Genomic DNA, 22,275 nt, shown 5'->3' on the forward strand with positions numbered 1-22,275 from the left:
ATCAAGAAACAGTTTGTAGAGCAGGAACTGTTCAGTCCAGTTAAAGGAGGCAAAAAGCAAAAGGAAGTTGTCTTTGTGATCCTATTTTACACACAGAGTATGCAGCAAGAGAAATTAAGTGCCCTGCACAGGTGGAGAGCAGCTCTCTCTGGCAAAGGTGTATTTCAAGCTACTCTACCCATCGCTACAGCATAACAAATTTTATGTACTTAAAAGGGCAGAACTGTGAACTGTTAGTAAAGAAACTTCTGGATCCTGACTTAAACTGGGAACATGAAAGAAGAGGCAGGGGAAAAAAAAAAAGAAATCAAACGTGCTAGACTACTGTGGAATCCTTGATTATAGCATATTACATCTTGTTAACCTGCTTTTTATCTTTACTGGCAAACACAGAAGTAAGAACATCTCTCTCTCTCAGACTTCTCTGACCTCCATTAAGAAAGGTGTGCTCACTTTGAGTAAGTAAAAATTGATCCATGCACAATTCTATGTGTTCACTCTAATGTTCCATGTCGTACGTATTGTGTCAAAAGATGAAATTGCTAAAAAGTGGCCTTGACTACCTTAAATCACATATTTGTTTCTCCCCACTACTGAAAAATACACGAAATAAATAAAACAGTGGAAGGATGCCAAAAAGGTATTTGTGCTCATGTTGTATTGCGGCTCACCACATTATACTGAAGATCTCCGTATTATAGCATGCTGAATGCTGTAAGAATTGGCCTGCCAGCATTGAGCAATGTCCTTCTCTTACAGAAGTGGATGGAGGAAGTAAATCCTCTCTTTGATTGCATATTAATAAAGATGGGAAGGGGTTATTCATATGAGGAAATTAAACTATTATGTATTTTATCTGTGATAATCAATCATACTAAAATAAAAGGAGAGCATTAATAAACTATTTAATCTCAATGTGATGCCTCTACTTCTCAAACATGCTTTGTCAGTACTGCTTAGAAGTTTTTTAGATTTCATATCTTACAGTTATTAGGAAATAAAATCCAGCTATTTTTCCACTCAAATGTCTTCAAATCCTATTTCATTATTTTGCCCAAACAATTTTCAGCATGTGGTCTGCATATGGTATATTTCCAAATTTGAAACACTGATCACGGTAGAATTCTGACCAATAGCCATGAGAAACACAAAGTATATACCTTAAACCTAAATACATTTAAATAGTTCTACAAACTAAGTCCTTACATCTGTAGTAGGCTGACAAATGCCTGGATATATTTATTAATGTGGCTCCTTAGCTAATCTAGAAAATTATAAACTTTGAAGATCAATAGGATAATGGAATGAAGATCGCAGGAATACACCATCAATCTGGCAGTAGTATGATACAGGCAGTGCAAAAAAATACTAGCAAATTAAACAGTTGGTCAAACAATTACTGCCAACTCTGCAACAGCCTTCTACTTCTTTTCCTTACCTCTCAAACATGATAGCTATTACAAATACCAGAAATATTTCATTTTTTTCTACACTCTACCAGTCTTTCATCTCAGTTCCTCCAGTATTGTCAGATAAAAAGATCTTTTCTTTATTTCTGCTTTTATCCTCACCTTCCTCATTTTTTGCAACTCCTGTCTTGAAAATACTGTAACAGCATCAATAACACGAAAGGGTTATGGAATAAATTTCTGTTAGACACATTGAACATTGAAATCATGTCTGATATTGGCTAATAAGCATTATGTTATTTTCCACAGGAAAGGGTTTTTCTGCTACAGTCCATGGTTAATATTTACCTGCACCTTCCTTTTATGTGGTGCACCAACTCTCCTCAGAGATGTACTCTGATGTACCCTTCAGATTTAATGCCAACCATACAGGAAAGGACTGTGTCCTACCAATCCAAGTCCATGTGTGAAACTCCTATTTTAGAGTGGAGGGAGGAGCCACTACCTTCATTTTATTTTGAGAAGTACTTTTTGTTTTTAAATATAAATTTGGTTCAGTTCACTCAATAGATATCACATATCTGCTCTGAAGTTATTCTCGCCCATTAAATAAAATGCACATCACAGTACCATGGCGTTGCTTCGTTGTGCTTCTTTACTAGCATGAGAATTATTGACACTGAACATTTTTCTCTTCAGTGTTCTGGCATTTAAAATCATGACTGCACTGTAAGTTATTCAGTATAATAAATCTAAGAATGTTTTCCATTCGGCATAACTCTAACAGGAAGCAACACCTTATTTCCCAGGTGATCCTGCAGTCTTTCTCAAATTCTAGCTAGGTAATTACATTCTGACTGTTTGAGGTCTCCTCCTGACTCTGCAAAAGTATTCTTCATTTGTCATGAACGTCTGTAGCAGTGCTGCAGGCTATGAAACACCTGCACTTGGGTGCTATGGTTGCCTTGGTACTTCAGTATAATTTACCCAAGTTGTCTTCGATTCCAAAGTTCCTTCTATTCTATTTAAGATCATGGGATAAAACTTGACAGTGGGAGGGTGGAAGCTCTTTTTGGTATTTAGAATTTAATACTTGAGTTCATTAGCTTCCTAAAAATTCAAAACTATTCATTCTTCAATGGAAAAATAATGATTAACTGGTTATCTAAAGCCTCTAACATTGGTCAGAAAGCAATAGAGATGGTTTCTGGAGAAAAAAAACGTTATCACTGAAACTAGGAGAGACAACAAAGGAGCATCTAACAAGGAGAAATCACCATAGGTCAAGTTTTTTAACAGTAATTCTAACCTCAGCACTTACATACATACATAGTGCACACCTTAAAGCAGTGAAAGGAATATATGATAAAGAACTTAATTCAAGGAAAAGTAGTCCTTCAAAAAAAAAAAAAAAAAAAAAGAAAGAAACAAGCACCATACTTAAGTATTTTGAAAGACGTAATTTCAGAACAATTAAGCATTTCAGTAAATGCACATCTCATTCACTTTCAGAACACAGAACCATATATAGTGATCCAAAGGAAACACTTACATGTGTAAACAACTGAACTGCTTTAAATAATCATGTTCCATTAGATGGTATTAAAGGTTCAATTATGAAAATAAGTAATTTATCCCTAATCCAAAAATATTATTTGAGGTCATGTTTATTCTTATATTCAGTGAAGATTTCAGATAGACAGGTAGAAGTAGAACATTCCTTACTCACAAATGAAACACTTGTACATCACATTCCATTACTTATCTCTAATTCAGAAACCTGTGCAAGTTTGTTGTCTGAACCAAGCAGAATAGAAATCACAGAATCACACAATTGCAGGGTTTCGAAGGGACCTCAAGCAATCATAAGTCCAACCTCCCTGCTAAAGCTGGCACCCTACAGTAGGTTGCACAGTAGGCAAGTCTTGAATATCTTCATGGAAGGAGCCCCACAACCTCTCTGGGCAACCTGTTCCAGTGCTCTGTCACCTTTACCATAAAGAAGTTCTTCTGCATGTTTGTATGGAATTTCCTGTGTTCAAGTTTTAGGCCATTACTCCTTGTCCTATTGTTACACACCAAGAAGAGCCTGGCCTCATCCATTTGTCTCCTACATGCCTTTAGATATTTTATCCCTCCATCTTCTTTTCCCCAGGCTGAATAGACTAGATTACTCAGCCTTTCCTCATATGGGAGATGCTCCAGGCCCTTAATCATCTTTGTGGCCCTCCACTGGACTCCTTCTAGGAGACCTGTCTTCTTTTTATTATTATTATTTGGGGAGCCCAGAACTGGACATAGTATTCTAAATGCGGCCTTACCAGGGAAGAGTAGACAGGGAGGATCACCTCCCCTGATCTGCTGGCCACACTTTTTGATACACCCCAATCTGCAAAAGATTTTTCTATTTTATGCAGTAGAGTATAAGTTTTTTTCCTTCTCTTCCTTTTGGGATAGGATTTTCCTTCAGGTCTTGAGAAATCTTCCCAAAGTTTATATACCTGCTGATAATTCCCCAGGAAAAACAGGAGGATCTCCAGTCTTATCTACAGCACAACTACTTACATGAATGTAGTAATGTGAAAGTATGATTTGATTGTCTGGATAAATACCCATCTACTCAAAAGTTTCCTACTTTCCATGCTCCAACTTAAACATCACATTGCTATATGGAAATAAATATGCACAGTATTATGGTCAAATTTGTCTTCATATCAAAGGAGATATCCAACTTCCCAAAGAAGCATTCTCAGTAATAGTCCACAGGATAACTGGTGCAATTGTCCTAAATAATACCGTTCAGATGTAGCAAATCTTCAACTCATACGCAACTTTGTGTCTAATCAAAGCTTAATACAAAAAAAAAAAAAATCAGTATTTCCAAAGAACTAAAATAAGATACCATTATTTATAACTGATACATATGCCATTGAGGCCTTTAATCAGTTAATTTAATTATTCCTTCTAATCCATCATCACCTCAAGCCATGGAAACTGATTGCAAATAGCAAAGTTAAACTAAATTAAATACTTGTGTATGGTATCAGTACTTACGGTAGAAATTATGTCTTGCTTGTGGGTTCCTCATTTGGTGATGTAATATTCAGAAGTCACCATGCTTTCATTCCTAGATAAGGCATTCCCTTCATGGCTCTCTTTAAGTAATCTTCTGAACAAGTCATCACATCATAACATACCTTCTTCTGATTCATGTGCATGCTCTTTCTTTATTTCCTGTCCAAAATATTCAATGCACACATAAAAGGAAATCAGTGAGTTACTGATTCTGATACATGGCATTTATGGCATGTTTCATATCTTCAAAGTACTTTACAAATGACAGCTGATTGAAGAAGTTAGGAAACACTTAGAAACGTGAACCAAAACTACCCAGTGTCCCCTAAAAGACTGAATAACTCCATCTCAAATGTTCCAGAGGGCTTTAAAAGATCACAGCTTCTTTACTGTAAGTGAATAGATGAAAATGTGCAGTTCTTCAAAAAAGGAAGTTACATTGCTACCAGTTCTGGTAGCAGGCTCTCAAGCATCTTCTCTCAACTGTATCAATAGTTATTGAATAGGACAAAGAAGGGAATAATAGTCTACAGCAGGGTAGATTTTATTTTCTGTACTTTTTATTATTTATTTTTTTTTTAATTTTGTATCTCCTCTACCTATTCTTCCTTTCCATGTCATGCAAGTCTCAATTTTAGATCAGAAAAGACAACCCTGAGATAGTTAGGTCCCTAGTTCAGTTTCATGTGGATTTGCCAAGGCAAATCAGAAGGCAATAGTTTAGGGCACACTGTTTACACCTTCTGTAAATCCTTCCAAGAATGTAGATAGCACAGATATTCATACTCTAGAAATCAGAAGTTTTATACTTGCACAGAAAAGCAGGTCTGTTAGTTACAATACTTGTGAAAATATAAGCGTCATAATGGTCACCTAACAAAATAGACAAGCAATACTATTTTAAGTAATGTGATGATATGCCAGTAATAACTTTCTTGTGCAATTTGTGATATATCATCTAAAATATCTGAATATATGGAGAAGCGTTAAAGAGAATGAATATGGATCCACTTGTAAATATAGATACCCAGTCACAAGCAAAGGAGTATTATGCTCAATAAAATAAAATCTGGCCAGACTCTTTGGATTTAATTTGTAGACAAACATTTGCTTATGCTTGATTTCTGAGCCACTACTTATAATTCCAATTCTTTTACAGCAAACAAGGAACTCTCCCAGATGAAAACTGTTTGATATACATGTGTAGTATATATATGTATATAATTTCTGAAGAGTACTTACAGGAGACTCAGTCTCATTCACATTCACTTAAGCAGGAACATTCTTCATGAATTTCACAGGTTGGTGATCTTGCCCAGACCCTGAAAACTGACCCACACATGATAGCAATTAAAACAATTACAGCCTCATGGCCAGTCATATGTTGTCATCTCTTAAGATTTTTATAGAAATTCTTAATATGAATATGCCATATCTAAGTCCCTGCAAGAGATACCTCAATAGCTTGACATACCAAGCTCTCACAATTTTCTGTAAAATATTTAATATTTTGCTTAAAACCTTGCTGTTTAAAGTCAGGCAAACATTTTAGAACACCATTTTTTTTCTTTGATTCCTCGATCTTTTGTTTGTTTGCAGTGAAGAGCTGGAAATGTGAATCACAGTTGACAGAGACCAAACAAAGTAAGATTATTATAATCTTTTTCATTAACTTTAAAACTTAATACTTACCAAGAGCCTGAGCTAAGCTTTAGAGCAATTGTGGTGAACATGTAGGAAAACCTGCCTTGCAGCAAGACTTAGCTATGTATTACTTGCTGATAAGTCACTAGTGTAAGCAGCTCTTCAGAAAATGTTTTCTATGCTGTGCATTTTCAATACAAGATCCCAGTTTCTCTGTATGTAATAGCTTACAGTAACTATTCAAATAAACAGTGCTCCTCTGCTGCTGTTAAATCTAAAGCAATACAGGTCTTTTCATACAGCTTTCTGTAACTCTGAGAAAACATTCAAATGTTACCACCTATGAACCAACAAACCTATCTCACAGAAAACCAAGTCTCGGGAATTTTGGGTCAAAAAAATAAGTTTCTGGAATTATAAGTAGCATCAAAGATGGTCAAAGCAAGCCCAACACTGTGATCTAAAAGCATAAATTATCAAGAGAGATATTCCCCATGGTGTGCATTTCTGCTCTAATTCTGTTTTGATTGCTTGGCTTTAACGTTTTTTTTTTTATTTTTTCATAGGCAAAAGCATTTTCCTAGTGTTCACATCTACAAAAACACTTTCAGATGATCAATTCTCTCTATTTAGGCCATTTTTGATAATTTGATTATTACACAAGCACACAATATGCCTGTTCTCCTTTCTGTAAGTTGTGTAATTTGTTTCTGTGAGCAATTGCCACAGCTCTATATAAATCTGGTGTGCCTGCACTAAGTACTGATGATAATTAGGAATGTATGAAACAAATTTCCTCAAACTGAATCTGTTGTGGGTAATGAAGATTTTATAGTGCAAATCCACGATGGGAGAGATTCAGGCTCCATAAATCAGAGACAAACTAACATGTTTTCTTGAAACTCTTAGAGGAATGGGAATTCTGCTGGGTTATCTCCTGAGAATTAGGGCAGATGAAATCTCTTTACTTTCATAAAATAGTGCAAATCTCACTAGTGATCCAAGACTATACAGCCATAACTCTGTTGTCTCTTCATCTGCAACCTGTAGTCACTTGAATTTCCTAGAAATTGAATAAGTGTTATGGCTAGTAGGTGTTACATCAATTTCCATTCTGTCCTCATTGTTTATTTCTGTCTTTCTTCTCCCTACCCTCTTTTCTCCTGTTACCAAAAGTGTTTCTCAAGGTCTCTTCAGCTTCCACCATCAAAAAACAATGTCAGATAGGACAACTTTAGATTGTGGAAGAAGAAAAAGCTGTAGTCAGTTCTGTAAGTTTTTCTGTTTTATGAAGTGTTGAGGGCTTTCCCCCCCCCCCCCCCCCTTGTTTTGACCATTTATCTCTGTTGTGGCTTTATTTCCCCATGTTGATTGGGGTTTGCAGTTGTAAATGCATTTATTTCAATACAGTTCAAAAATACTTTGAGACCTTCAGAATAGATTTACCTTTTCCTCCTTTTCAGTGAAAACAGTTAATTCCAAGTTTATCTTTTTGGTTGAATGTTAGAACAAAAATTACTGCTAATTAGCATTGTTTACCACAAGCAGAATATCCCTCCTTCACATACTGTGCATGTGCATAGCAATCTATGCATTTGACCACAGTAGAAATACATGTATGCTTGTCTGTGCAGACTCAGAAGTATTTTCCCTAATATATCAGAGAATGTTGTTACTGTGCTACTTGAATTGAGAGAAGAACAAGAAAACATCAAAGGTTTCAAGTGTCTTTTTGGTCTTGCACCATCAGATATAAACTTGTTGATGCTTTGTAACAAATAAAACAAATTACTCAGCTTGCCTTCTCAGAAGGCAATAAAAGCCTTTCCTGTTTACAGAGTTCAACAAAGTTCAGGTGCTTGTCTCACACCTAAGGCATTGAAAGATGCTGAAAAAGGAGAGCAGGAAACACTTGTTTGACCCTCCACATATCACAGAACATTCAGCACTGGATCAGTTACTATAAATGCTGAGCTAAAGACATACTCTTACTTCCTCAGCTGGAGCAGCTGGCCTCAGTTTCTAGTGAGAAAATGGGCATGGCAAAGCTGCTCACTGCACGTTTATTTTGCATCCTCTGAGCACTCTAATCTGTGTGAGATGAAGTAAAACAATAATCAGTTCTCAGCAGCTTCACCACAAAGTCAAAAAGATAAGTTTTGGATTTTGCTGCAGTAGACTTCAGCTACGCTCTCTGACTTCATCCTGAAACAGTGAAGAGTGCTCACACATCAGTTCCCAGTGAACCAGCACTCAGTAAAACATTTTTTGCTACCTCTTAGCTCCTGGTTCTCAGGTCTCTCATCCTACACATAAACTGTAAACATGCTCATACAGGAATTAGGCAAACTATTCAGCACCTCAGCAAGCAAGCCTTAAATAAGCTCATGTAAATAAGCCAGAAGAATATATATATATATATATTTTTTACTAAATCTGAGGGTATCTTTATTTAAATACTCAGTGCTCTCCTTATTTAGCTAAAAAACAGAACTCCTCTTCCCTGTGAAGATGCAATTTTCTAAAAATGTAATGTTTTATATATCCATAGCAGCTATATCATTTATGAGGTTAATGAAAATGTACACAGGTTAAAGAGTGACATAATTATATCAGCAGCAAAATACTCAAGGTTTTTCTTTAAAAAAGCCTTATCAGACTGATTCTGTTTCTACTGAAATCCATAGCTAAACAGCACTTTGGAAAATTCCCCCATACTCAGGAGACAGAAATATAAACTGCTTTTGTAAATAAACATGCTTCTTTCCAAAAACATAGGAATTCTACCCAACCAGTACTCTGTAATCTTTACCACTTCCATAATGCCTCTCTGTTCAATCTCACATGATTTTACTGAGGTGAGGCTGATTACCTACAGATTCAAATAAGGTACCTTAAGTGCTAAAACTGGAAGAAATAGGAGTCAAAACTTGTCCTTGGATCACACATCTGTTACAGAAAAGTCATACAACGACTTAGGAAAGGCTTACCTACTGATACTGTTGGAAGGCAAACATATGTATGTATGTACCTTATATTCAACAAAATCACAGGCATAATCACAACAGCAGCACCACTGACACCAGGTACAGTTAAACTAAAGGAGCTGGTGAGTTTGTTTTCATCTAAGACATAGGGAAAAACAGCCACAGGAACTGAATTGTGAATATTAGATGCAAAGCTGCTTGTAGAGGCATAGATGTTCATGTACCTGTGTTGGCACAGGAGGTATTGCTGCACAGTAGGAACAATATACTACACTGGCACACAACCACAGCTGCAGTGACAATAAATGGTGACAAACTCAAAATGAAAGAAAATCCTTTACACTGTGACAAGAATTTACAAGATCCAAAATTCATTTAGGCATTGTGTGACTATTTTAATGTCTAAGAATATCAAGAATTATGAGAATTATGTAGTTGCTATAAAAGTTACAAAAGAAATCAAATAATTTGCATCTATTCTTAAGTAAGTTTTTCTTTGTTAAGGTAAGGAATCACATAAAAGGACAGAGGGTGAATATAAAGAAATGGCATGGGAATGCAATAACAGAGTCAGAGAGACTAAGAAGTAAAATGAGTTTGAATAGCAACAATTAAAAAAAAAAAAAAAGGCAAGAAAAAGCTCTATTAATACTTCAGAAATAAGTGAAAAACAAAGGGAAGCACAGATCATTACTTCAGAAGGAGAAAACAACAGATGACTCAGAGCAGGCTGAAGCATAAGGTAATAAGGTAGACTATGCAATTAACATAGCTGCAGTTTTACTTCACTTAGTTGGAGTTCCCCCCAAGGGCAAGACACCCCATGTCACCATGGAAAATCTACATAGCTGTGAGGTAGCAAGACTGGCAGTCACAAAGTTGATGTTGAAATGGAATATATGCTGTGGCCATAAGAGATCTAGGAAGGAAAAAAGAGAACTGTTTCAGCCATTTTACAGGAACAGCGTGGCATAAAGATGTACTAGGTTTTAGGGAAAAGGATGGGAGTATGACAGCAACTTGTGTTTTTGTGAAATGCATTCCCATTTTGAATGCTATCCTATTGATCTCAGAAATAACCTCTTAGATAAGAGAAGGAACAAGTGCTCATGAAAACAGCTGCTAATTTGGATAAAAGGGAGAAATAAAAGGGAGAAATTTGAGACACAAATGATTCAATTTCAACCTGTTTTAGTCAGGCTTTCAGCTACTGGCTGCATATATATATATATATATATTTTTTTTAAAGATCATTCTGCTCCAAAGAACACTGAAAAAGTCCTTTCTGAAGTAGCTAATCTACTCACATGTTTGCAAGCTGCCAAATTCAGCCTAGCCAAGGAAGGATTTTAAGAGCTGGATTCTTTTCCTCATGGATCACTGGGAATGGGTTGGACACTGCCTGCAGCTAGGTCAGCAGCAACTCACTGTGCTCAACAGATCTGTAGAGACAGGATCAATTTGGAGACTGCAAGACTGCATCACTCAAAAGAGACAGCCTAATTCAATATCCCTACCATGAAAATGGAATTATTTACTGTCACTTTTCAGAAAGCAACTAGAACATTTTTTTTCCCCATTACATGAGAGCACATTTGAGTTATAGAAAACATGGGTGCTTTTGTATACTTGAGGCAGATGGCTAGCTGCTGCATCTTAGAAAAACACAGAGCTGCATGTTAGAAAAACAATATTCCATAAGTTAGTATTTAAATATTTATATATCAAATAGGTGAAACCAGACAGTCAAATATCTTGCATATGTTGTTTGCATTAGATTAAGCTGTTTTGCTTGATGATGGGAATATGACATTAGGGAATGATAATGAGCCCTTCTGAGGAGTCTGACTGCCAACCAGGTTGCATCTCTGGAGCAAGGCTAGCTTTCTAAGTTGCTCACAATCTCAGCACTCGTTCAGTATTTTTTCCAGAAGGCTCAAAATCTACACTGGGATTAAAGAGGAGAGAGAAATCTTGCACATGAAATATCAATACGTGAATGGGCTGAAGCAAACGTTCATCTACCAGCTACTTTTCACTCCCAGTGCTGCTGGGCAGAGTATTGCAGACAGGGTGGATGGTCTGGACATCTCCGGCTGTCTACATCTGAAGGGAGTTAAAAGCTGTTGTCCTTTTGGGAAGACTGGAATTAGTAGTACTTTCATTGACAGCATCAAGAAAATCCAAGCCTGCAAGCTGCCTATTATTAAATATAATAATTACATTAATAGATGGCTATTACAGATGTACTTCGGCCTTTCTAATGACTTCATAAGCATGTGGAACAAAATGGTTTCTAATTCCCACAGAGTAAAATGCCGGATTTAATGGTCTGCAAGATAAATAAGAACTGAGCAGCACAATTCATGCTAGCATTCAGTATCCATGAAAAACAAATGTTCTCCATTGCAGTTAAACAGCAGGCATTATATATTTTCAGACCATAATCCAAAACTTATTATAATCTTTGCCCTGAAGACAGAAGGACTAAACTGAAGTAATTCCAGTAATTTCCATGCAAAGGAGAGAATCACTGCTCAAATGTGAATCTGAATAATTCTGTACCCAAATTACTCAAAAGGACAAGGTGGTTCAAAGTTGTTGTGAAATGTATAATTCTTCCATTGACTTACAAGCAACTGGATCTTAATGTGGTTTGCTTTCAGTAAACAGATTGTTCAAAGCATGAATTTCTTTCTACAATAAGACAAGGAGATGTTGCAGACTGGTATGCTGGAGGAGAAAGAGAGACTTGATTCTTCTCCAATTCACCAGGTGATAGAAGATTCAGATGAAAAATAGATCCTGTCCTTTTGCCCTCATCTAACACGCTAGCTCCACAGTCCAGAAAAGGTTTTATAAAGATATAGGGATGTTCTCTTACTCCTGTGCCACATAAACATATATTTCAAGGTCAGCAACAATCCCATTGGGTGGGAAGGAAGAAACACAGGTAAGGGTGAATACAAGAGATGACTCCATCTCTACTGTGTGGACCACCGCAACTTGGAGAAACAAGCTAGATGCAAGGCAACAAAACAAAAGAAGCTTTCCTGCCTGTTTTCTGTGACAAACCTTTTGTAAACTAAAGTGGCTGCACCTTCTACTGGTGGGCAAATTACATCTCTCTGACCCTCCTGCTCACTGCACTTTACAGACTGTTCCTGCATTTCATCCAAACATTGCCAGATTACCAAAACAAACAGCCAAATTATCACACATATTCCAAAATCCACTTCAAGGCGCTAAATGTAACAACACAATAAAATGGTACCTATTACATTACATTCAAAATCCAAGCACCTAAAAGCATGAAAATGAATAATTAAGAACATCAGCCTTCTGCTGCCCGCAATATGGCCACTTTATGCCTGTTTCATCACAACGCCATTAACTGTCACAGTTTGATTGTTTTTAAAATGTATAATTTTGTTTTCTTGATGTCAGTAGCTAAATGTGTTCACTGAGAAGAGTGGGATCTGGACGGAAGGTACCTAGAAACAGCTTCATTAAAGTTATTAAGGAAACATTAAGGAAACAAAAAAAGGAAATATTGTTCAGCTTTCAAAAATAGATTATACTGAATATTGCCCCTTGGCTTTTACTGACATCTAATAGGGAATGAAAGGCATAAAGCACATTAACCCATAAAGCAATTGAGTCTGACAGAATCTGAAAGCATAAGTTGAAAATATGAAGATCATCAAAAGTAGGATGGTCCTATAGCCCAGAGACAGGACTGCTATAGAACAGCCAAAGACTTAATAAACTTCCAAATGGATGACTCTCCCCACCACAACATCACTGCATTTTTCAGCAAGTTTTTCTTGCACCAAAGTAGTCATGTTGTGTTTCCATGAGGAAGATGTGAATTAAATGGAAAGCCTAAACAAACTTCTTATACTAAAGTTACATTTCAACCAGACCAACCTCAAAGTTTAGGATAAAGTTGATATTAAAAGGTTTGAATAAGCATTCATACAAATAATTATAATGTAACATTTGTCAGCTTTGAATTCTCTGTCATTTAACTGGCAAGAGACATGGGGTAGAGATAGACATGAAAAACATTTCAGAACTTCATGAACAAGTCTGAATTTTACATTCTCAAATGCAAGAACTGGAACCAGAAATCATGTTCTTTTAAAGTCCATGGGAACTACACAATTTACATCAGCATTGTTAGAACATCACCTGTGTATCCACCTAAGCCAGAGACCAAAACATCAAGGCTGAATTTTGCAGGTTTGCCCTCGCGCAGCCTTCCTGATTTGCTTTTATTTAAGCAGGACCTGATCATATTGTTGGAACCATCATCCTGAAGGGAGACGAGCACAGCTTTAAAAGGATTCAGGAGCAGTGTGGATAAATACATGAAGAAGTTGAAACCTTAGCATTGATTTCACAAGCTGGAAGAAAACAGATCAAATTTAATTATTCACCCAACTCCAATCATTGATTAAATCTATAGCTGATGGCTGAGGGCTCAAGCCGACAGATTTGCAACAGAATAAAATTTACTACCTGAAATATTTCCACCTGGCATAGCAAGCTGTAGTTTCTTCTCTCATTTTTGAGATATACTTGGTTAACATCTCATTATGATTGATTGATTATGTAAGAAAGAGGGAGGAAAGAATTTCCATTTTTCTAACCTGCAGTTCAAACTCAATTGATATTTCTGTGCTTTTACAAAAAAAAAAAAATTGCCTATAAAATTTAATTATGTTATTTAAAAAAGAAAGGAAATATTTGGAGCTACATTTTTAAGGCAATGTTAGCCATTAGTCAATGAATATGGACGGGTTGTTTAAATTCTTGAAACTGTGATAGGAGCAGGCACAACTTACTTTCTGTCTTCAATATTTTACCATTGGCTATGGCTGAATAGTGTTATTTGCAGCTGTGAAGTACTGAAGTATTAGGCTACGGCCATTGTAGGAAGCAAGATATCTGAATTCATCAATCAATAGTCTAATCCAATTCAGAAAGTGATATGTACCTATCTACTTTAAAACCCACAGAAATATAAATGTTATACAAGTAGATCTCATAAAATCAGGCATCTTCAATGGTCTAATTTCAATACACAAGCAGAATGCTACTGGTGTAACATATATAAACTCAATTTCAAATGGCTCTTGAAAGAGACAGTTTCTTGTTTATGTTTGGCCTATCAAAAGTTTTCTTAAGGGAAACTAAGTACTGATGAAATGCCATGCCTTTGCAGGCTCCTTCCTTTCTGCAGAGCTCATAAGTCATCAGAATGTCCTGCAACATGCTGTGATTTCTAGTACAAACAGAATGTATGCATCAGTGTAATTCATACCAAGATGACACTCAAGGCACAAAAAAAACAATGGGAGGCATATTGTTTTTTTCTTTTCTAACACAGAAAACAATCAAGAAATGTCAGACTTGACATGTGCGTGGAGCTTCCCAAAGGATAAGATTTTAAGTTGGTTCTCTTCCTATTTAAATTTGTCTTTCTACTGCCAGAATTATATTTTCTTTCATTGAATCACTATTGATTTACTCAAGTGCAAGTAAGCCAATTCCTGTTTAAAATCAGCATTATTGTGATATTCTCAATTCTTTCAACTTTTTTTTTTTTTACTTAAAAAAAATATTCATGTCTTCCAAAAACTGGACTTACATTGTTTTGGTCAAGTTTCCAACTTCATGGAAATTGCATTGTTAACATTACCTCACTTTCAAACAAGGTTTCATACTTTTTTTTTTTCCCCATCTCACAGCCTTCCTTAGCATAATCGCTATAATTATTCTTTTTAGCAAAAGCACTTGAACATTTGAGAAAAATGTCTTATTAAATCCCTAATAAAATAGGGACACATCAATTATATGCTGGAAGGGAAAAGATTCACCAGCAACTGCAAATTACAAAGGTTGCGAAGTGCCTTGATGAGCTGACTGTAGCTCTGATTGATAAACAGCAGTAGATATGCATAAAAGAGTGTGGGTGCCTCCAGCATGTCTCTGCCTTCAGTGAAGCCAGAGAAGAGGGAAAACAAAGTGCTTTACAGAAACCCATTCTTTTGCCTGGACTGATAAGCTTACAAAATAAATAATATGCATTAAACATAAATAAGGAGAATACAGAGAGTATTTGTCTTCATCTGTACTGTTTCAGAATATTCATCCAAATTCATCTCCTGTGCTGTTTCTGTGGGGATAAATGGATAAACGTTCACTCTTGAATTGTATTCTCATCTAAACAAAATCAGTGATGATAGCTATGTGAAAACCTAGGACTGAGATCCAACTCCTTAATGCCTTGTGAAAAAGCAGCACAGCTTCAATCGAATGGGTATCCATACTGCCCTGCCAGAAGTGAGTGGGCAGATTACAAAAAGGAACAGAAAATGCATAGCCCCAGTGACAGAAGACATCAGCAATGGCATATCAAGCAGCATTTACAGAGACACATATCCCATCTATCTCCTGCTCTACATAGGACAGCCAGACACTTAGCTGCCACAAATGTGGAAAAACCTTAAGCTGCAGAAGGATCACTTCTCTTTGTCATACCTGCACACAATGGAAATCGCTCCCAAAGAACATCCCTTATCAGCAGTTCCTAGTAGAGTATCCCAATCTTCGCAACAGGAGATTTTTAAGCACCATGTAGCAAACATGAGTACAATCTTCAGCCAGTGTGAAAAGATGTGAAAAACAACACTACTCCCAGCATAGAGAAAAGCTTTTAAGATTTAGGGAAACAAAAATTTTGTCTTTAGAATTTTGAAGGGGAGTGGGCTTCTCTTTGTCAATTTCAGGAATTAGTACAAACAGACGACGGAGAAGTGATACACAAACTCTTTCATGTTAAACATGCTTTGAATGCACCCACTGATTTCTTAGATACATTCTGCTGTGTTTTTCAGAAATCCCACACCAGTATTATTCAGCTATGACAAGAATATATAGTGGGCCACATTATACCCACTATTGTAGCAGCAAATCCTACAGCTTTTTCCCCTTCAATAACTCCTAGGAGGAATTATAATTTTCAGCAATATACAGTTGTTCACTATAGTTACAACTTATGATTCACGACAATTACATGCTGTATCAATGGCAAAACTCTACTGACAGGGAGAAAAAAATACAATAAAAGTACCATTGCTGAATTCCCTAGAGGAAAATCCACTCTTCTGTTGGTAGAGCAATAACCAAGTTCAGTGTCTGTAGTGAATACTACTTCTCACTGCTGTATCACTCAGCATTTCCTTTGAAATCACTTCTGTAGCTTAAAAGTTAAGTTCCCTGGTGATTCAAGAAAACAGAGGACAGAATTCTTACACCTGTTACATATCAGCTGTGGAAGACCCTTTCCTGCAAATTATATTGCATACTGGTTCTTCATAATTTTACCTCTTTCAAAGCTGTCCAAGTTGCTTCAGTATTTAATTATAATCTGACCCACCCCTCCAAAATCCTAAAGACAGCTTATTTTAGACATGTAAGGCCATTAAATATTATTTATTTTGGTGTAATAATTCTTACTATCAGTTCAATTGAATGCTGCCTTAAAACTAAGAGCCCAAACAACTCCCAGACAATCACTGCAGAGTGGACAACTCTAAGTCAAAATCACAAATACTCTTTACCTTGCAGATGATATACAGAAAGCTATCCTAACCAAGTCAGTTATCACCTTGGAGAACATAAGCAGAACATAGATGGTAAAAAGCAAAGCAGATATGAGCGGTCTGTAGGGCAGCCCTGTAACCCAAGAAGCTCCTCTGTTTGCACTGAGGTGAAAGGTGTCTTGGCTTTTCATTTAGAAATCTAGATAACGATTAAAATTCTGGAATACTCCAACAACAGCTGCTTTAAACAGAAGTTACCAGATGGCAATATTTGTGTGGGTATCACATAGTCTGGCAAGGAACAAACTAATGATGTACAAAATGCTTTGATGCACAGCCTTCAAGCACTAAACTTAAAGTGAAATGAACCTTCATGCAAGGACTCGTCTACCTGCCTTTCACTTAAGTGGAAAAAAAAATTAACAATACAAGTGTACAGGCAAGGAGTTATTTAGCACGGCATTGTTGGGATTGAAATGAGTACCATCTCTCAGCGTGGCTAATATTTGTGAATTTGTATGCAAATTTTGCAAAAAAGCTCTAGGCTAGGACACATTTTAGATGCATTGCTGTGAAGTTTCCCAGTGGGTGTTTGGAACATACATAAAAATACAAAGATTAGAGCACAGGCCTCTTTCAATCATATTTTAGAAATGGAATATAATGACATCTTAAAATCCCAAATCCAGTGAAGCCTGTAAAGTTCAAGAAAGTTCATCTTCAGAAATAATATCCTTAAAAATATATGGTCAACACAAACAAGACTAGCCCCTACAAAGGTTTAGGGCAGGAAATTTCAGGGCTATCTACCATATGCATAAATATAACAGACTCTGATTAAACGCTTTTGGTATGTCCTTCAATGGTCAACAGCAGAAATGACAGAAACAATAAGAAACAGCATCAACTGCAGCCTGCTTTTAAAAAAATTTTTAAAAGAGCATACTTTAAATTTTCTCCTGTTTACAGGAACATATGGCTGTATGTGGTCTACCTCTCCACTGTTACTTCAGAGTTCATGTACCGCATTTGTAATAAATTCAGACAACCTAAACGCAAGCTAAAACCAGGCCTTCAGGTGAATATTGATTTCACCTTTTCACTCCAACTTTGAGCATTTGCAGCAGAAAAACAGTAACCTATGTAAAGAATATGCATTTACAAGTCAGAGCTCAGGTGCAATCTCTCTGAAAATTGTGTTGAACAGGTAACCTCACTGATTTCAATTGCAGTGCTGAAACCTTTATCAAAGAACACAAAATAATGTTGATTGATTAGTTCTGCATTTTTATCCTGCATTGATGGAACGGTCACTGATTTATTTATTTTGTACTGAAAAGTATAGCAAACTTGCTTTGCATTAAATACTCCATTTCCCATAACATAGGTTTTTTTTTTCCTTATAAAATTAGCAGAAATTTGTTGACAAATAACAGGTAATCAAAGACTAACCAAACTGAGATAAATTATAATGACAGTTACAAATTAGAATGAATATGTAGCTCTATAAAGCACAAATACATTACTCATTAATATTTGTGCTTTTAGGAAAGAGTTTCCATATCATAAACAACTGACTGTTTAAAATAAGCTGGAGTGAAATTCACTACAGATGGTTTAAATTATCTACTGGTCTGTGACTCCAGTGATGGTCCTCCAATCTTCTACCTTGCTATTCAAGACTTCTGAGAAATAAAATTGAGTAATAATTATAATCTCTAGAAATTTTAGACAAAACAATTACATTGAATCGTATCAACTTATTTATGTATTTTTTCATTTGTTCTGTTGGACTATTTCTCCAAGACAACTATTATATTCAATATCCTCAGTATATTAGCATCCTGCAGTAATGTATTTAAGTTGAACATGTTTATTATATTTATTAACCAAAAAACAAAAATAATAGAATGAGATGTAATAGAACACATACATCTTCTGTGCAGTTAGCAAGCAATATATTTAATTGTCTCTCCATGTGTTTTTTTTTATTTCAATGAGTGCCAGCAACAGATTCTAAATTCAATACAATTTACTTAATACAAAGCATGTTCTGCAAGAGGGGTCTGAGCAACTCTGAACTTTACATACTACTGTAGCCATGGAAGTTTCTGCAGGAAAAGTGAGAAGTTCCCACTGGAAAGCAATCAAGAAATCACTGCATCAGGAAAGAGAGAACCATCCTAGATAGCCCTGCATCCCTCAGCAAGAATAAGGTCATAGAATTTCCTGTCTACCTGTGGCACTTGGCAGTGATACATGAAGAAACCTGGCCTGTGCACTCCCATTTTCCTAGCACCTGAAGTATGACAAAAGCTCTCGTGCAAGAACAAGGAGCCAGAATGCACTTGTGCTATGCGAAATGAGCTGGAGGACCAGACAGGAAGATGTGAAAGCTGCAAATGGCCCATGGTAGAAGGCCAGAGGCTCAGCAGCTGCTCAGACTAGTGACCTAGGTCACTGTCACTGGCCACCATTCCTGGCATGAAGACATCAGATCTAGAGCATGAGAATGACACACAGCAAATCCTGTTCCCAGTTACAGAGGAGAAAAGGTGCGGAAGTCAGCCAACTCAGTGCCTACCTTTCAGAACAGAAAGATGTGCATCAGAGGACAAAAACTGGGTCAGCAGAAATCCCCTCTCCCAGCAGATCCTCCCAGATACCTCGCAATAACGTTACCTTGTTTTAAATGGATGAGCCGTCATTGTTTTACCCTGACTTATTCCATCAACATTTCCACTTTCCCCAGAGATGGGCTTAAGCCACAAACTTCACATGCAGCTCTAAATTCCCCTGAATTTTCAGATGAAGAGACATGCCAGGAATTTAAAATTTATTTTCCCGTAGCTGGGAAATTGTTCTTACAAAACAGCAGGCCTCTACAGTAAGTGAGCAAACATTTCATTCTCCTAAACTGTGTGCACAACTATACAATCAAGCTGGTCCTATGCTGTTCATTATTAGCTTATATCATTAGGCATGTTTTTTCTTTGGTCACATCCACATACTGAAGTATTTAGCTGACAGATCCACCAGCATTCTTTTTAAATAGCGGATGAAAAGCAACAAAAGTAGAGAAAACGTGAGTCCAACATACTGCTGGAATTTAGATGTAATAATACACCTAAAATGCTAAAGGATCTTAGGGCCTAAGGAGATATTTTGCCTCTTGAATTATCATAGGACCTTTTATAGGAAATTGGGATTGGACACAAATAGTCATTTGAACCAGGTACTGCTGCCTTAAATTTTAATCTACATTTCATTTGAAGAAATTCTAGGGGTCATCCTATTGTCTTTAAAACAAATTGAAAAACTAGTGCAAGGCAGAGGGAGCAGGAGCCAGCTGATGTGTTATTACATACTGAATGCTATTTAAAAGTACTTAATTTCTTTGATACTGCCTTCAATTTGTCATACTCTATCTTCATTACATAAATGCTCTTCCTACTTTTTGAAAATAGGGTAATAAGAGGTAATTTAGCAATCCACCTGTAAAGTGGGGTAAAAGTTAAAGCCATAGAAGGTGCCTCACTCTGGCCATGAATAAGTGTCAGTATCGGTGTGTAAAAATCAAATTGCTTGGTTACTCATTTTCAGAACAACATCCAAAGTGCTATCTCACTTCCAACATGGCATGAAAACAGAACTAAAACAATACCAACATCTTCTACCTTGCACTAGATGCATCATTTCATTTTAAAAATATTTTCTATGACTCCATTCAAAATAAGCAGAAAGGACCTTACAACCTGAATCAGAAGGTGACAAATATAGTATTCCCCGAGGTGACACCCTCATTATTTTTATAATGCTTGCTCTACTCTGCCTGCTAAAACAGTCACCCTATAAGTCAACGTTAGGAGAAGTTCCTGCTTCTGCAGATTTATTTTTATTAGCATGCAACTATCCCAAATTCATGTAAGGCTTGCCAACTTTTTGATCATCTCTTTACACCTTATGGGCAGGCGGTAAGTATAACCAATGCAGCTCAATCTTATCTTTTATGTCAAAACTGCTGAGAACCAAAAATTTCATATTTTTCTAATGCTGAATCTAGCTCTAACCTATATGAATATAGAGTGGGTATCATGCCTTAGCAAATATCCTAGATCAGCATTTCAATTACTTTTACTAACTTAACAGCAAAGAAATATTAATAAAATTACTTCGATATTCACTCTTACTATGATTTGTGCAAATTTTTTAACAAGTACTCCCATATCCTAGTTCTCATAGAAGGAAAGCAACTAATTTTCATTCAAAGATAATGATGTATTAAGACAGGAAGAATTTCAAATGATGCACAGGTCCTAACAAAAAATAGCAGCTGGACAGAACAGGGGCAACGTGTTCTTTAAAGACATTTAGCAAATGGAATTTTCATGTCAAGCTGTATCTGCTATTTGCAAGTGATCCTTCCCGAACATCTGCAAGAATGGCAAATAGTGCTAGGTATTTCCTAGGTTTACTGATACCAATATCCACAGGTAAAAATAACCATGCTAAGAATGCTTCTTTCAATAGACTAATATAAAAATATAAACCTAATTTATGTCACAAAGATGCTCATAGGAGCTTTCTTTATGCTCATCTATGTTATATCAAGCACAGGCTGGACCTCAACATGAAGGTACCATGAGCAACTCGGTCATCTTCCCTCTCTGTTTAGACCAGTAAATTGCAATAAAATGTGTCTTCTGAGTTGGGGTACTCAATGTCTTGTTAAATGCCTTTTACACAGATCTGCTTCACAATCCCTTTATAAAGTCCCCTGCGCAGGTAAACAGTTCAGCACAAATGAGAGCCCAACTGTAAATATAGACAGTTGTCTTTAGTGCAGTGTTTCTTACCACATTAATTTCCTGCATTCCTGTTCCAATAGGAATGCCATTTCCCAGTGCAGAGGAGTGTCAGCTGTAGACATTTTACAGAGATCAGCCTCAGGGTACTAATACTCTGGAATAAAAAAATTATTCATTCCTTAGAGACTCCTGTCATCTCTGGAATGAAGGCTGATTTGGCAGCACACAGACAGGATACTAAGTGTACTTTTTGGAGCAGGGATTCCTAAAATGTTCCCAGCAGTGGGAAAGATTATTCTTTCTGTAGCATCACTACTGGAACTGCATATTTTTAGAAGCCAGGGAATGACTTTGAGGAATGGTTGATTCATCTCCTTTAATTCCCACTACCACCAAATGTTTTCAGACCATTCTCCTTGCCCTTGGCAGGCTGGTCACTCACTTCATCTGCCTGTGTAAAAGCGTGAGGGAGGAAAGAATGCTTTACAGCTGCCAGGAAGAAGTGGCTGCAAGAAACTACAGAAGGGAACAAGAAGAAAATAAGGTGTGTGGATAGGCTTGTTTTTTATTATCTCTTTATGCAATAAGGATCCAAGCCATAGCATCATCTCATAGCACATATTGACTCACATAGAGTTAAATCATTTTTTAATTTGGAAACAACAATCAGCAAGAATGCTAGCTGGCAGTACACAGCAGCTCCTTCATCCAAGGAAGGATTCATATCTCCAAGGAGGAC

At 36.5% G+C, this 22,275-nt stretch overlaps 1 protein-coding gene across 5 annotated transcripts in view; it reads right to left on the minus strand.

Annotated features, from left to right (window-relative positions):
- KCNK2 (potassium two pore domain channel subfamily K member 2) overlaps positions 1 to 22,275 on the minus strand; it is a 127,644-nt gene that overhangs the window by 96,104 nt on the left and 9,265 nt on the right. For all 5 annotated transcript variants that reach the window (XM_031595798.2, XM_090135034.1, XM_090135035.1 and 2 more), the window contains 2 exons: positions 5,727 to 5,813; positions 4,464 to 4,643 (listed from right to left, as the gene is read on the minus strand). In XM_031595798.2, coding sequence (XP_031451658.1) covers positions 4,464 to 4,497 — 34 coding nt within the window. In that variant the 5' untranslated portion in view covers positions 4,498 to 4,643; positions 5,727 to 5,813. The remainder of the gene's footprint in view (positions 1 to 4,463; positions 4,644 to 5,726; positions 5,814 to 22,275) is intronic.

This window comes from Phasianus colchicus, chromosome 2 (assembly GCF_987193195.1).
Source record: "Phasianus colchicus chromosome 2, bPhaCol1.hap1.1, whole genome shotgun sequence".
Lineage (NCBI taxonomy): Eukaryota > Metazoa > Chordata > Aves > Galliformes > Phasianidae > Phasianus > Phasianus colchicus.